The following is a 16,400-nucleotide window of genomic DNA, read 5'->3' as shown; positions in this document are numbered from 1 at the left end:
CGTAACAATATATATTGTTTACAGCTATAATGCTAGAGATTAAAAAAAGAAGAAAAAGTTAGTAAGTGTGTGTAAAGCTTTATTTTTACTACATATTCAAATTCAAGACATGTTTACAAAAGTAAAATGAGAATATATATAACAGAGATTATTTGCAGGATTTTTCTCACGCAGTGAAATCACAGAACGTTGTAATTTACAGTTATACCTTGTCCTGAAATATATTTTTTAATACTGAAGGTATTTGAATAACTTTAAATTTAGGTCATCATGGCAGAAAACACTGTTAACAGCGAGGATACCAAATTAATGACCTAAGGCCGAGTGGACATAAAGGCTTTTGGTAGTTTGAATGTCTATTAAGACTAATTGTTACTAACTGTAATTTTGATTGAATATGGTTATAACTCTTCTGGTAGAAGTCATTATATACACGTTATCCTATATGATTATAAGAGTCGTTAAAGATGGTGCATTAAAATCAGATAGAAGTATTCTATATTGTAAGATAAACTTGTTTGTTTAAATTTTTGGGGTAAAAGTGCACAAGGGATATAAAACGATACTAGACACAAAGTGTAAGATAAAATGCACACTCTTTATCATAATAGTGAAACGCAAACGTAGTATGTGTACTTGTTGTTTACTTACGCAGGACGATAGCTTTTATTGGCCCTTTCCTTCCAGTCATTCAAACTGAAATTATTTACCAGCCTTTTCAAATGCAACATTACTTAGTTTGCAAGAAACCTTGCATTTACCCACAGCGACAATGGGCTAACCATGTGACTGGTCATTCTTATTACAATACACATAGGGGCCATAACATATAGATATCACATGAACAACCATTGAAGAACGCCGCTGACAACATGTTCATATAATGTGTCGAATAAAGCAATAGCCTCTGCGAGTAGTAAAAGGTATTATCTATTTTCAAGAACAACAAATGAACAAAGTTAACTTGAAACAAGTTCAACTTCAAGGTTTTCTCGACCACATATTATATGAAATCTTCAGAACAAAGACTGAGTTCAGAACATTTAAGATATCATAAATATACAAAATTGACTTGGTAAATGAGCTGTGGATTTAATCCAATTCAATTGATTGTAATTAACCTTCATATTTACTTTTCAATATGAAGCAATGTTAAAATATTTTGTCTCTTTGTAATAGTGGCACAGCGGTATGTTTGCAGACTTACAACGGTTTGCCAAAAATCCCGAAACCAAGTTAAGATAAACTACCTGTTGGAAGTATCTTGCAGAATCAGAATTACTTTTTTGTCATAAATATTAACTGATAGCTGCTGGGTGATATGCTGTGTGATGATAGACTACATTATTTTAAAGGAAAACAAACTACTTCCATCAAATTTAGCTTGTTTTACTCTAAATGTTATAAAAGTTAAATATTTTCATATTAAAATTCATATTACTGAGATTTCTGTGTGTAAAGTATACTACTAAAACCGGATTTCGATACCCGTGGTGGGCAGAGCACAGATAGTCCATTGTGTTACTTTGTGCTTAATAAATAGAAGACACAAAGGTATTATTTTCCCATTAATCCGCGATGTTGCCACAAGGGCGGCCATGTATAAAAAAATTATGGTAAAAACATGAGTCCAAAGAAGAAAGTTACTGCGGTAATAAAATTTAAAATCATGTGAAAGTTTGATTTAAGTTGATATGGTTTTTAGCAGTTGTTCGATTTAGACATTAAACTTAGTTTAAAATTGTGTAAAGGCAATTCATTTGAAGTTACATGACAGAAGTTTTTAATTTAGAGATACAATCACTATCAGTAAATATAATTAAATTTAAAGTTAAAAACGTGTAGTTTGGTAAGCCAACACGGGAACAGGCGTCAGCAATGTTTTATATACGGAGATTGATAACATTTTTCTTACGTAAAATTGTCTGCAGAATTCAAATCTGCAAGTCTTAAGCGCAACGGATGTGTCAAAAGGCTTCAAAATTGACTTTGAATTAGGGTACCGTTATATCCAATCCAACTCCAAGCCAAACTCGTCTGAAAAAAAAGCTAATTTCTAACATCAAGTTTTTTTTACATTCACAAAGTATTTGGATTATAATATGAGTGAATGGGTGTTTTGGTATAACTTAATATAAGAAAAACTTCTGCTTCAGCACAGCCCAGTGGTCAATTTGTGAACTGTATATGATGTTAATGTAAGGTTGCATAGTTTGTGCTACTTTACTGCTGTAAGAAAAAAAAAAGGTGTTTTTGACACTTTGTAGCCATGGGTACATTATAACTGTGACCGTCAAATCCTACTATTTGATTCAAGTAGCCTACAACTTGACAGTGGGTGGTGTTTACAAGTTCCATTCCCTCTAGTTTATCACTTCAAAATTAGGGAAACTTGCACAGATAGCCCTTGTATAGCTTTTCCTGAAATCCAGTAAGAAAAAAAAAACCACAAACTTTTTAAAAGTGATTGTGTTCTAGAAAAAAAAAATGCTTGGACTACTGGATTTATGAAAATGAAAAATCTGGAGTCGCATCTAAACAAGCAAAATTATAATTAGTTTTAAGTAAATTATGGAAAGGATAATTTCTCAATGTTAAATGTTTTATTATTATATCACTGATAAGCTATATAAATAAATGTCAGTATGTGTGTATCTGTTCCTTATACATTTCCACATTTCTTGATCAATCAGCACCAAACTTGACACGGTGATACAGGATGACATGAGGAAGGTCATAGGGGGGTGTCCAAACCTCCTTCTACTTTCATATTTAATTTTGGAAAAACTACCAATGTATATCCCTCAGCATTAGAATGAACTATGTAACAACTATTGTTAAAATTCTTGAAAACAGTGTGCCTTTATTTTCAGTATTGGTACCTTTATGTATTTTTATTGCACTTTTAATGTTTGTTATGTCAAGAATAAAAAAAATAGAAGCACAATTGCTTATCCTTTCTTACAAATGAGTTTTTATTTCACCAGTTCAACAGATGGTTACTCCAGCTAGTTCATAATAAATAAGAAAAACCAATACATGATGAAACTTAAACAAAAAGACCCAGACACACCACTGCTTGACAACAACACTATTGTTAAATGATATACATGAATCAAAATCATATGTTATATACAATTCATAAAGCCCTTGGATGTTGGTGTGTAGAAAAATAAAATCTAATAGTATCACTTTAACTGTTGTATTATATTCTTATTCATATTAATACCATAATAAAAATTACTTATTGTTAACTCATGAAGTCCAAGGACATGTTAAGTTTCCCAATTTTAAAATGATACTCAGTTCCTATTTGGTGTACATAAATGTTTCTTTTATACCATCAGCCAACCCTAGAAATAATGAGGTAAGTTATGAATCAGTCATGATTTTATATTATAACTAATAGATTAAAAAGAGAATATTTATTTATGACAATTTGGAATTTTTTACAGATATTAACAAAGATGGTGTCATCACTCTGAGTGATTTTCATAGTGTTCGAGAGGTAAGTTTTTTTTATTATTATTATTCATTTGAATAAATAGCCTCAACATATGCATACTTTTTGATGAGTGAGATGACTTTCTTTTGTTCTTAATATCAACCTTAAGTAACAACAAATTAAATGGGATTCTTTGAGCAACAGATGGGCACTTTGGACATGTGGGATATTTTTCAATGTAAGTGTAAACCATATGCTAGAGAAACTTGAATAGGTTAGGTTGTCAAATGTTTGAGGAAGCTGTAAATATATTCATTAAAGATAGCTTAAACTAAATTTGAGTAGTGGTGAGAGAGCTTGGGAAATTCAGAATATATAAATTGACAGGATAGCTAGGGCAACAAGGAGTTTGGAAATATCATGAGCATAAGTTAAATAATAATTTTAACTATAAGTTTGGTACATTTAAATTTAAATATAGTAAATTCAAGAATAAACTCAGTTTCAAGTATTCTAATGTTAGGAGGATTAGAAATAAAATGGATTAATTCAGGATTCTAGTTCAAATGGCTGACTAATATACTGAATATTTCTGAAACTGTTAGATTTGGAGAGTAGTGATGTTTTCTAGTGGGAATTTTATGATGTGTGATAAAAGTTCACTATTTTATACAAGTGTCATATATATATATATATAGTATACATTCATGCATATGTTCTGCTTCAAAACTATATGAAAAAAATAGAAGTTGGCTTACATCAATAACTATACAAGCTAACCCTTTCCAGACAGGTCACAAGTAAGAGTATAGAGAAAGTGCATATATAAATAACATTTTTTAATTAAATGGTTTTACTATAATATTATTCTAGAACTTAACGTCAAACTCTTTATTCCATTTTTTATAATCATACAGCGCATTTGTAAATTAAATGGTTGGAAACCAGGGTCTGACAAGTATGACAAAACTGAGGAATTATTTCGTGACATTTGGGAGTCACTCAAGGAACAGGCTGATTCCAATCATGATAACAAGATAACTCAAGAGGAATGGGTAAGTTTGTTAACATGGATTTTTCCATCCAAAAAATGTGAAGGAAATATCTTTCTTTAAAAACATATTTTAGTCCAGAAGAAATTACTTATGACTGGGATGATTTTTAAAAATATTTGCATTTCAAATATCTTTAAAATTCATTTTTTAATCAGAGTAGCTAAGAAGACTAGTAAAGAAAGAGGTAGAAACGTAATCATGATGTATATAGTTAAATAGAAGGGAGTAAAAACTAATATTTGAACATGTAGCACATACATAAATATAGAAAAATTATAAATATTTTACTTGGATATTGTGTGAAGTAAATAAGTAACCTAAAAAAAACGTCACTGAAGCTTGATGGATATTTGGATGATGTGCTTCAAGAAAGCAAGCTTCAACCAACATTACTCACCTGTTGTTAAAATTAGTTTTTTCAAGCAAAATTCATAATACTAAAGGAAACAAGGATTTAAGAAAAATGTTCAGTTGTCAGGAAATAAATAATTTTTATTTTTAAATTTTCTTCTGCATGCCTTATAATTTTGAGTAAGAGTTAAGTACAGTCAAATGGCATGTGTGTCAGAATATGGATCTGAGGTTCTATGGATTGCATCCCATTACCACAGAAAAAAATAATCACAATCCACATTTTGAGCTTGTGGGTGCCATATAATAGTGATGGTCACATCCCACATTTCAGTTTGACAAGAGTTGATACTGGTTACAGTTGACTGTTAAATAGCTCTGTAACCTGCTGTCTGACACTTCAGAATTAGCCTCGTGTAACTTTGTGCCAAATTCAACAAACATATAGATCTGAAAAAAAAAGAAGAAATATACAAGTTTGTAATAATGTCATGGAATGTTTTGTTTTTTTCACTAGTTAGGATCATTCAAGGTCCACAGAGTAATATTGTTATTGATACACTCTTAATAAGTATATGTTGAATTCAGCAGGTTGACTTAAACCCGGCATGACATTGGATTTAGTAATGATGAATTAATTACAAACATTCTATACTTAACATTTTTTTATATTATAGAAGTCAAATTTTGATTTTTACTAATCATTAGAAGGGTTACAAAGACTAACTGTTTAAGTGACATTCATTGCTTGTGAAATTTCTTTTATTATGTGTAACTTTAATGCTTCTAATGTAGACTTATTGATAGCAAAACAAAATCATGGACTATGTCTTTTAATCTTTTAAGTCTATAATGCTGATGTTTAATATTTATATTTTATTTCATTCATACATACTTTTACAGTAAATTAATGAAGTCTAGTTTCCAGAACTTTCCAAGCAAATTTTAAAGAAACCTTAGGAAAAAGACTAGACAGTAAAAAAGTAGTTTGTGAACACAAATGAGTAATTAGAATTTGCATTTTACCCAGAAAAATTTTAATAAAGTATAAACAAATTATGAGATAGACTTAGCTTCAATTGTGGTGAGATTATGTAATTTTAAGTTATAATTAACTTAAATTCAGTCAGTTGCTCTGCTAGACTTGAAACTTATCTTAAAGTTAATATACAGTATTTAAAGTGTTTGCACTTCTTCAATTTGTTACTCTCAATAGGAAAAAAAAATGGTTGGAAGCCTACCACATAAAAGTTTCTTTTGTTTTTCTCTCAGATTAGGATGTGGGAGCAAATAAATGAAGCTGAGTCTCAAGGGAAAATTAATAAATTTCCCCACTGGCTAACATCATATTTGTGGTACAGGTTTAACATGTATGACAGAACATGTAAGTGTGATGGTTGTTATGAAACTCTAGGTTCAGAGTTAATGGATTTCACATAAAAGTGATGTTATGACATACTACATCAGAATGTGCTTTCTTATGTAAAGTCAAAAGTATCGTAATAATAAGGCTTAATGCTTATTCATGTTTATGTTTTTTAAACTTTAGTTGTATAACCAAATTAGTGTTGAGTGTGTACACACGTTATTTATAATCTAAATATTAAAAATAACTAGTTTCAAATATAATAAGGGTATTATGTTTTAGAAACTGTATATGAGCTGTCTTTTCCTGTAAACTAGACATACTTAAAGGAGTTCATTTGTTGCCTAGCAATAAAATTTACAACTCTGAGCCTTTGAAACAAGAAATAGGGCTAAAGTTGCTGTTTACATTGGCTTGTATATTCTCTGTATAGTTAGTAATTCTGGAGAATTGGTACTTTAAAAGTTAAATCAAATATTTTGTAATTGGATATTTAATTTTTAAAAATGAGCTGCAGTTTGTATTTTGTAACTTGTATTTTCCTCTATTTTTGCCATCTGTAACTGGCACATTTCAAAGCGTAAAAAAAACAAAATTCTGGTTATGCTCACTCCTTCTATATATATATATATATATATATCTCTGACTGATACCTCCACACATACACAGAGCATTCCAAGCAACTATATTATTTTGACCATGTAGTCAAAACCATTTTACACCAAGTGTGTTGTGCCCATTCCCCAAAAGCAAAAATGTATAACTGACTCAAAACATTTTTAAAAATTTGTTTATAGTTGTTTCTTTCACAATTTTTTGTAAATACTTTCTTCAAATTTTAAATTTATTTAGTAAAACAATTGTATTGTTTTTTATTATATCAGAATATAGTGAAAAATGTACTGCATATTTTCAGTTTGGGTTAATTTCAGCTACCTATGAGGGATAAAAATTATTTCTGAATTTTTTTTATAAAGGTCTTAAGATATTCTCACTGTCTATTACAGAGAAAGGTAAGTTTTTTAGTGAAAAGAAAATGAAATATTTTTTTTTATTAATGCCAAGTTTAACTATATTACCCAACCAACATTTCTAAAGCCTAGTTGCCATGGTGCCAGGCAAATTAATCTACATCTCTCTCCATTGTGTGAGCTAGACTATTGATTTAAAAACATAACTAATTCTTTGATATCCTCCATTGCAAATATATTTATCTTTGTTAATTATTTCTTGAGTTGTTTTAGTGGCTTGGTACGCAATTAAATCATGTAATTATTCAGTAGAGTGTTCAGCATGGTAAGGAGTTCTGTTAGGTAAAAACTGGTTGTAAGTGATTTGGTCTTAATTCAATAAAGTGATAGATATAATTATATTTTTTTATAGAAAAAGTATTTCAAGTTAATAAGCTTACTGATAATAGGTATTGTTACTGTTTGCAGTATTTCAATATAAAAGCAATAGAAATACAATATTAATCAATAATGTAGAGTAACATTACTCCATGGTGTTGGATTTGAGGTGGAGGTACAACATCATTTAGCCAAGGAGGGGGAGTGGCCCCCCTGAAACATAGTATTTAATTATGAACTTCAAAAATAATGTAAGTAAAACCTTGATATTATAAAATATGAAAACCTAATCATTATTATCTTGTTTCCCCTACTAGGTGATGGTATAGTTGATGTGGAGGAATTTTGCTATGTTTTAGAGAGCTTTGGAATCCCAGAACGGCAGTCACGCCAGTGTTTTGTTATTATGACTCAGGTAAGTCTCATTGTTGTGGGAAAAAAAAAATCATCATTATCATTGACTATGAAAATTATAACAATAGTTTTTGAAACGACTTGCCCACTCCTGCACATAGTTTATCTATTTTCCTCACGTTCTTCCAAAGAAATTTGTTTGCCACTAACTTTATGAAAACCCCCACTTAATTTCACATGAACTTGCACCACTGCAAGATGATGTCATAACACAGCAAAAAACCTTCACCGATAGGAGGGCAACCCACCTCCTTACACACTTACTCCCCCTGTACATTTGCACTTGTGAATCTTCATTCTTTTTCTCAGCATTGTATTCACCAGACATGTTTAAATTTTTTGCCTGTGTTCAACTTAATGATATTTGCATTGTTAATGAAATTTGATTTTTGTTTTCTTTATCTTTTTCTTCAAAAGCTTTAATATTTTATCATGACTTCTCGATTGACAGTGATATATAATTAGTCCTGAGTGTGGGATGTTGTTCACATTTAGGCCTTATTTCTGCTGTGGTTTTTGGAGGCCCATTAACTGTCAGTGTGTTAGCAACCATTGTTCAATGTGTTGTGGATTACCACATGCTTAATGGACCTCCTACTCATGTCTCATCAACTGAATTGCTTTCTTCTAAATCAGAAATGAGTTATTAGACCACGTCCTTCACCTACTTTGTTTTGGATAGTGCTCTATCATTTGTTAAATGACCATAACCATTTCATCTCTTTCTGGATTTCATTCTTAGGTATGTTCCTCCTCTTTTTTCTGTGTTCTTTATTATTTTTTGTTTTCTCTCTTTATGACCCACAATTCCTGGGTTTATCTTTTTTCTCTTTGCATGTTATTAGGATTTATATGGTTTCCTTTCTCTAATAGCCTTTTCTCATGACAAATACCTCATCCTCCTTCACATTTGTCAATTTTCATTCCTTCCTTTTCATAAATTTCTTATCATTGGTTTCTCTATGACCAGCTTTTTCTCTCTACCTTTCTGTATTTCCCTCTTACATCCACCTTTTATCTGTGGCACTTCTTCATGCTTCTGTGGATTTTTATTCCCTTTTCTGTTTGGCCTGTTCCACTTCCTCTGCTCTCTCCATCCATACTTTGTTTTCCTGTTATCATGACTCATTGGGTTGGGTTACTTTCTCTTAACTGTACCCTTTCCTTCTTGTGTATATATTATTAGTTTGGCTCCCTTTCTTTGCTCAGATGTCTGCTGTGTGGTTCTTTTACCCTGATGACCTGGTCTGATAATGTATAACATTTGACCTTATTCTATTCCCAGGTTCTTTTTCCCTTTCTTGACCTTGCTGTTTACTCCTGTTCCTTGTTTAGATCAATCTTCTTCTCACCCTTCCATTCCAGATTCCAGGCCATCTTCTTTTTCTAATCTTACTTCTACAGTAATGTCATTCATCACTCTTCTTGCCAGTGACTATCACCCGAGTATCATTATACTGGTAATTTTTTCTCTCCTACTGCTGTTCTCCCAACATTTGTTTTCCATTTCTCCACCTTAGAATCTTTTTTCATTCCTCCTCTCTTCGCCTTTCTTTCCATTTCCCTTTCTCCTCTCTCCAACCCTCATCTATAGTCTTTTTCTATGATCTGTGGTTGGCCATGGTCAATGTGTTGGAAACCTTCTTATATGTCTCTCTCAGCCTGTATTCTCTTTGTTTTCTCTGTCCCATCCATCTTTTTTGCATCTTTCCATTTCCATTTACCTCAGTATCAGCCCCTCTTATATTCATTGTTATTATGTGGGCATTCACTTGCCTTATTCATGATTCTTGGTTGACATTCCTTTCTATGACTATTTGTATCTGTTAACCCATTCTGGGATGTTTCCTCTTCTCTTACCTCTCTCCTTTTTACAGTAGCTGCTTGGTTGGGAAGGGGAGGACTTGTCTTGGGATCTGGATCCTTTTCTCACCCACTTGATGTTGGGTACTTTCAGACATTTCTTTCTTCTCTTTTCTTAACTGAGATTAGCCTATCTTCTTTCAACCTATAGCTTATCTAGTCAATGAGTTTTACACTTCTTATTCTCTCTCTACATGAGAGGTTCTTTCCCTTTTGGGGACTCTAGATTCTCTATACCCCCTTCTTAATGTGGGGCATGCCTTCATATATCTCTTACAGTGGACCTTACAGACCCTGAGCTTTCTTTCTTGGGGTCTCTTTTCCTCTTTTGTGAGCCTCTCCTCTAGGAATTGTCACAGTGACTGTACTATGCCTGTCCTACTTCCTACATTCCCTTACCACCTCTCAAACCAGATCTCTTCCTTTTTCAATGCTTCTGTCTCAGATTGAGGACATTTTTTGTAGGCAGGTCTTCCGACATTTGTATGTTGGACTAGTGTCTGCTCCATATCAATGTGTTTGACCTTCTCTCTCTTTCTTTGGCATGTTCCCATTCTTGATGCTACTGACAGTTGAACTGGTCATCTTTCACTTAATCTTTTCCATGGCCTTTCTTTGCTCTAACCATCCTTGTGATTCATGTTCCGGGGGGCCTTTTTGTTGTCTGGCACTAACTATACACTCCTGTGCTTATTTACATTATTTTCCAGGAGCTTCCTTCTTGTTGGCAAACCCTACTCGTCTCATTCTTCTTATTATTCTTCTGGACCTCAGACTTATACACTACTATCCTTCTTGGGCTCTCTTTTTGGTGCCTCTTTGATTGCCTTGATGTACTTGTTACTCAGATCCCCCTTCTGGATTTGTATTTTCTCACTTCTTTTCTTAAGTGAGGAGTATCCTCCATCTACCCTCATACATGGAATTTACTGTCTGTTGCCCATTGGACTGGACTTTCCACTACTTCAATTTTATTCTTGTCACATTCTTTTCATCTTTCTACTGTATTTGTATATCACTATCGGTGGTGGTCTTTTGTCATTGGTCGTTTGACTACCCATTTCCTTCAGGTGGTAATTCTGTGCCTCACCTTTCTTACCAGCTTGTTCATCAAAAGATTCTCGGTCTCAGTCTTTCTTAGTTATCAGGTAGCCATGACCATGGCTCTTCTTTCCCAGTACCAAGACATATTTTTTACCCTGTCCTTTTCATTCTGTTTTGCTCCTTTGCTTTCCTTTGTCCTTGCTCTGTTCCTTTGCCTGACTGAGACTTTGTTTGAGTTTTGCTCGACTTTGTGCACATCTCATTTAAGCTATTGCCTTCTTGCACCATCTTTCTCTCCTGACTTGTTGGGGTTTTGCTCAATCTTGTGCACACATCATTTAAGCTATTGCCTTTTTGCACCATCTTTTTCTCCTGACTTGTTCCCTCTTATTTATTTCTTATGTTTACTGTTATTCCAATTTTATACTCTAGATGCCAAAATCTGCATTGAGCCAGGATAACAGAAAGTGTTTGTACCATCTGCCTTGGCTCTACATATGACAGTGTGAGATGTGGTGTTCTGCAAGACCACTTGAGGTATGGTGTACATACATATATGTTACATTTTCTTGTCTGATCCAGGTCGTACTCATTCCATGGATTATTATGGAAAAAGCCAGCACCAGAGCAGTGTTTCTGCCCACTTCTCTGGCTCATGCTTGCTGGCTTAAAATAGGATTTTGCAGTCACCATTGCACTGTCTCTAGTAAAAGACCTTTCCAGACTGAAGGACTGATGGGAATATGGCACATTCTCTGGGCCTTACCTGTGCTAATTTCTACCCCCCCCCCCTACTTGTCAAGTAGAATATGGGAAACCCTTACCCCTTACTAGTTCCTAGCTGCTGAAGTGGAGGACCATGGAGAATCCTCACCATTTAGGACTTAATTACTGAGGCAAGAACAAGGAGTCCCATTCTGGTGAGAAGTAGGGCTGTGGTGACACTGAAAGTGTAGTGCAGACCACCCCACACACACACACACATATATATATATATAGAGAGAGAGAGAGAGAGCTATGAAAGATCACAAATTACATATAAACATATGATACATATTATAATGCCCTCCTCCTGCAGATCATCTATTCAGACAAGTAGAGGTAGGCACTCACTATACCAATCTGTTCAAAACCTATATCTCAGAAGTCTGGTGGTAGAGGAGATGAGTACACAAGATATGGTCTGAATGAGCCCCAACCTCACTACACACATTAGCTGTCCAATGTCTTGTGTGGGAATACTTGGACAGCTATGTACCATTTCTGCTTATTCAAGTGACAGAAATTTGGCTTATTTGCCTCTCTTCTTTCTTATGCAGGTGAAGAATATGCCCTTGGTGAGATGAGGTGCATTTTCCCACAGGTGTGCCCTATGGATCCCCTGCCATTAGGTGTCACACCCCATGGGCTTACTTTGGATATTTTCTGAAGGGGGTTCATCTAGCTACCTTTTGCACCTGTCCCTCCTCCATCTCAACATGGGATTCTAACTAAAATGTGTGAGTATTTGTTTCAAAAGTTAACATTTTCCTTATCTGTATTTATTATAGATACTCACTACTGCACACATTCCCACTTGCCTCATTGAAGAATGAAGATTCACAAGTGTAAATGCATACTGGGGGGTTAGTGCACATGGAGGTGTGTTGCCCTTCTATCGGTGTAGGGCTTTTGCTGCATGATGATATCATCATGCAGTGGTGCAAATTAACGTGAAATTAAGTGGAGATTTTCACAAGGCTAGTGGCATGAAAATCTGTTTGGAATAACGTGTGGTAGAGCTTAGGAAGATAGCTAAACTGTGTACGGGAATACTTCTGGAACACTGAAAGTCTTTCAATAAAACATGACTAAAAATTTCCAAATATCCTTTAGGCATTGCAGAGCATGCATCTCTTACCCATAATTTTTCACTCTCCCATCTTCCACGTGATCTGTTGAGCAAGCATTAAGGGATCTTGCATAAACTCTGCTTTTCTGCCAGAATTTAGATTTTCTTGTTGACAGTCATGCTGTTCACTTTGCTAAGATGTTCTTTCTGATGCAACTGTTTTTGCCACCATCAGAATGTCTACAACATAGTTGGAGACCTTACTTATGCAATTTGTAGCATGCAGGTCAAATTGTAGCTACTACGTCAGCTCTTATGGTTCAGTGTATTCGTGCTGTTGTACATCAATAGTACTAGCAGGTATAACGATTGTGTGGATGCTTAACTTGTGGAACAATTACCATTTACTTCCGTTTTTGATGAAGATTGATTTTTTTGCTTAGGCCTAATTGGTTTCAGAGTCTGCAGAGCTAGAATTGTCTGCTACAGTGCTAGCCCTAATACTGACAACATTTCTGCTGGTCTTATTTCTTTCTCAGATATTTTCAAATAAAAGTACAGTAATTAGGTACAGTCCTTTCTTATGTATCAAGAATCTGTATTTATATCTATATTAAACTCATCTTGTATAGTTTGACAGAAGTCTCTCTTGGGGAGAAAACTGTGGGACTAAGCACATTCTAGTAGAAGTAACTATCCTTTTGTGCATAAAAAGACATACACTATGTTTTCTTTGTGTTTGTCAGATAATAAAGATTATTTTTACTTTACCAGCTTAGTTTAATCTTGTTATTTCACACTCACTATGAGGATTCAGTTATCTACTACAGAACATTCCCCTTATTTTTTAATAGAATCGTGAGTTTACTTTTATGATACGTGTTGGGAAATCAGTTTTACCTGAAAATACCACACATTCTTTAATCTTTCTTCAGTTTTCCCTGAAGACCCACTAATTTCTCTGGTTGTGTGACTCACAGACCATTTTGATATGGCTGCTTACTTGAGAACCTTCCACTGCAACAGCAGGACATAGTTTTATTCCTCCTACCTGTTTATGACACTAATTGTGTCACATTTATGGTTTGATAGCTTCAACACACCATTACTGGTCACAATATTAACTCCCTAAATTAAAGGGTGTCACAGAAAAAGAGGTTCTCCATTGAGAAGAATGCCTTCTTTTTTTTTGAGTGGCATTTAGGTCTAATTGGTTTATGAAGCTGGTCTGCTTCATTCACTCTCCCTTGAATCGAGTTGTGCAAATTATTTAGCTGTGGTTTTTATTTTTGGTTTCTTTTCATGTACATCGGTTCCCATCTTTAAATTTTTGGGTATTCGAGCTTTCTGTATTTCAGAGGTAAGTCTACATGATTTTATTTATACATTTTTAGAATTAAAATGAATTTCAAACAGTTACTCACTTCTGAAATGCCTTCCCTCCTTCTTCTCTACAACTGAAATTTCATCATGAGTACAACTTTCAGTAAAATCCAAGCTATGGTAAGAAAGCAAAGTTTATGTAAGATACCCTGATGTATGTGCATTAAATCACAATAAGATACAAAAAATGAAATATGACAGAAGTATAATCATAGGTAATTGACTGTATTTACAGTACATAAGAAGCTTCATGAAGTAATCTTGTTTAGATGATGGAGAACACCAAACTCATGTATTTAATTTTTTCTATGTGATAAATGACATGATATTCTTCAAAGTTGTATTGAAAAAGTTATCACTGATATAACCATGTTGACATAAACAAAGTTAATAAGCCAAATAAAATAACTTCAGTAAACATATATCTTCTGAATGCTGGTTGAAATAATCATTGAAACCTAATTGAGGAGGGAAAATGTTATCGATGGTCAGATTCAAAGCTCTTGAGCTATTTTAAATATTTAATAAATGTATAATTTACATTTTATTTCTTACTTGTTAATTAGTTTTTCTATGAGTTTGTACTAACTATTAAATTTTTTTTCCAGAATGAAACCAAACCTCTAAATTTTGATTACTTCTGCAAACTTGCTGGAGAATATTACCGAAGTGATGATCCTGGTGCTTTGGGAAACTTCATTACGGGTAGACTGGCTTTTTAAACACTGAAGTTGACTCAAAGAAGAAGTCCAGTATGTTCAGCCAAAAAAATGCCTTTGGTCAGACAGCTGCTACTAGACTGATGATGTTTTACTTTGAAGTTATCATCATTATTAAAGCTTTCTTAACCTCAGAGATCTCCATATCACCTAAGTTGGTGATGAATACCTATTTGACAGATAATGAATGTGGATAGTGTCATATAGAGTAATGATTCCCTACTCTAATAATACAATTTCTACAGTTTATTATTTTTTCTCACATTTATAAATTATTTTAACATAAATCATTGATAGAGCTGTGTGATTTCTTGAACTTGCCAATAATTAAATCATCAATCTCATTAATTGATTACTTTAAACTAATTGGTTATTCTCATATGAGACTAATCTTCCTACTTTTTAAGCTTGTGTTGGGTTTTTAAAGACATTTTCAAACTAACCTTCATTTAATGTGATAAATATCTTCAAGTAAAGCAACTTAGGATTAAGTTACTTTTTTTATTTTTAAACTATTGCATATTAAGATGCAATCTAGTACAAAACCTGTAACAAGCTGGTAATATGGTTGATATTAGGCTGCAAATTTCTCCCTACAAATTTTCACAAGACTTCTCTATTAAAAATAAGTAAACTAATTCTTCATTAACAACAATTGTCCTTAAATTTCACATGATAACACCTAGTAAAGATTTGTGTTTGTCACATTGTGTGATGGGTAATAAATGTAATTCAGTGAAAATAAATTCACTCTGATCATATAAAAACGAACAGTACAACGTTTACTATTTGGCAATAAAACTTGTGATGATACTAGATGGCCTCTTTGTAGAGAATAAAATGATTCATAAGATGGAAATTGAAATTTTAGACAAAATAGTAAAATCATTATAATGCCAGGAAAATATTTAAATACTGACATTTCATAATTTTTTCTAATTCCATCATCAACATGAAAACCTTAAAAATAATCAACAACTGCCTTAGTATAAAAACATAATGTGCTTTTAAGCAAGAAGTTGATACTGACAAAAGTTTTGAAAGAATACCTTAAAATGATTATGTTTACATTTTACATTACAGTATAGAAACACATCTGCATGCTGAGAAATCAATATATCAGACACTTAAAGCTTACAGTACTAATTAGCTAGTGTTTAAGAGGCATGTAATATTAGTCAGGCTTGTATTTGCTTTTTTAGTGATTCCTATCTAGCTAGAGCTAGTCGACAAGTAAAATGGATGTTATATATCGTTAGACTGTTATTAGTCTGGACAGGGTTAAATGAACAATTTAAATTTTTTTAAGCAAGTGAAGAATAATCAATGATTGACCTTTCAGTCACAGGGGCATTACATATTTTTCCTTGGATTGAGGAATGGCAAAGCTACTAAAGCTATTTACTACTGTCCCTAATTTTGAATTGCCAACCAGAGGGATGATAACTGGCCAGAAGCACTCACTACTAACTCTTGCTCTACTATTTACTAGCTTAGCCTTAACTGAAACAAGTTTGTTCAGCTTCAGATACATGCCAATTAAGCTCAATCAGGACAGGAGAGCTAGTACCACTTCACAT

General features: G+C 33.2%; 1 protein-coding gene across 1 annotated transcript in view; it reads left to right on the top strand.

Moving 5' to 3' along the window:
• LOC106463927 (calexcitin-1-like) overlaps positions 1-16,146 on the top strand; it is a 22,015-nt gene extending 5,869 nt beyond the window's left edge. Inside the window, exons 3-7 of the mRNA XM_022391570.1 lie at positions 3,456-3,508; positions 4,363-4,500; positions 6,124-6,235; positions 7,884-7,981; positions 14,710-16,146. Coding sequence (XP_022247278.1) covers positions 3,456-3,508; positions 4,363-4,500; positions 6,124-6,235; positions 7,884-7,981; positions 14,710-14,823 — 515 coding nt within the window. The 3' untranslated portion in view covers positions 14,824-16,146. The remainder of the gene's footprint in view (positions 1-3,455; positions 3,509-4,362; positions 4,501-6,123; positions 6,236-7,883; positions 7,982-14,709) is intronic.
• Positions 16,147-16,400: the final 254 nt, after the last annotated feature.

The sequence above is a fragment of the Limulus polyphemus genome, unplaced genomic scaffold (assembly GCF_000517525.1).
Source record: "Limulus polyphemus unplaced genomic scaffold, Limulus_polyphemus-2.1.2 Scaffold1519, whole genome shotgun sequence".
NCBI classification, from domain to species: Eukaryota; Metazoa; Arthropoda; class Merostomata; order Xiphosura; family Limulidae; genus Limulus; species Limulus polyphemus.
This window is presented reverse-complemented; position numbering and strand designations above follow the sequence as displayed.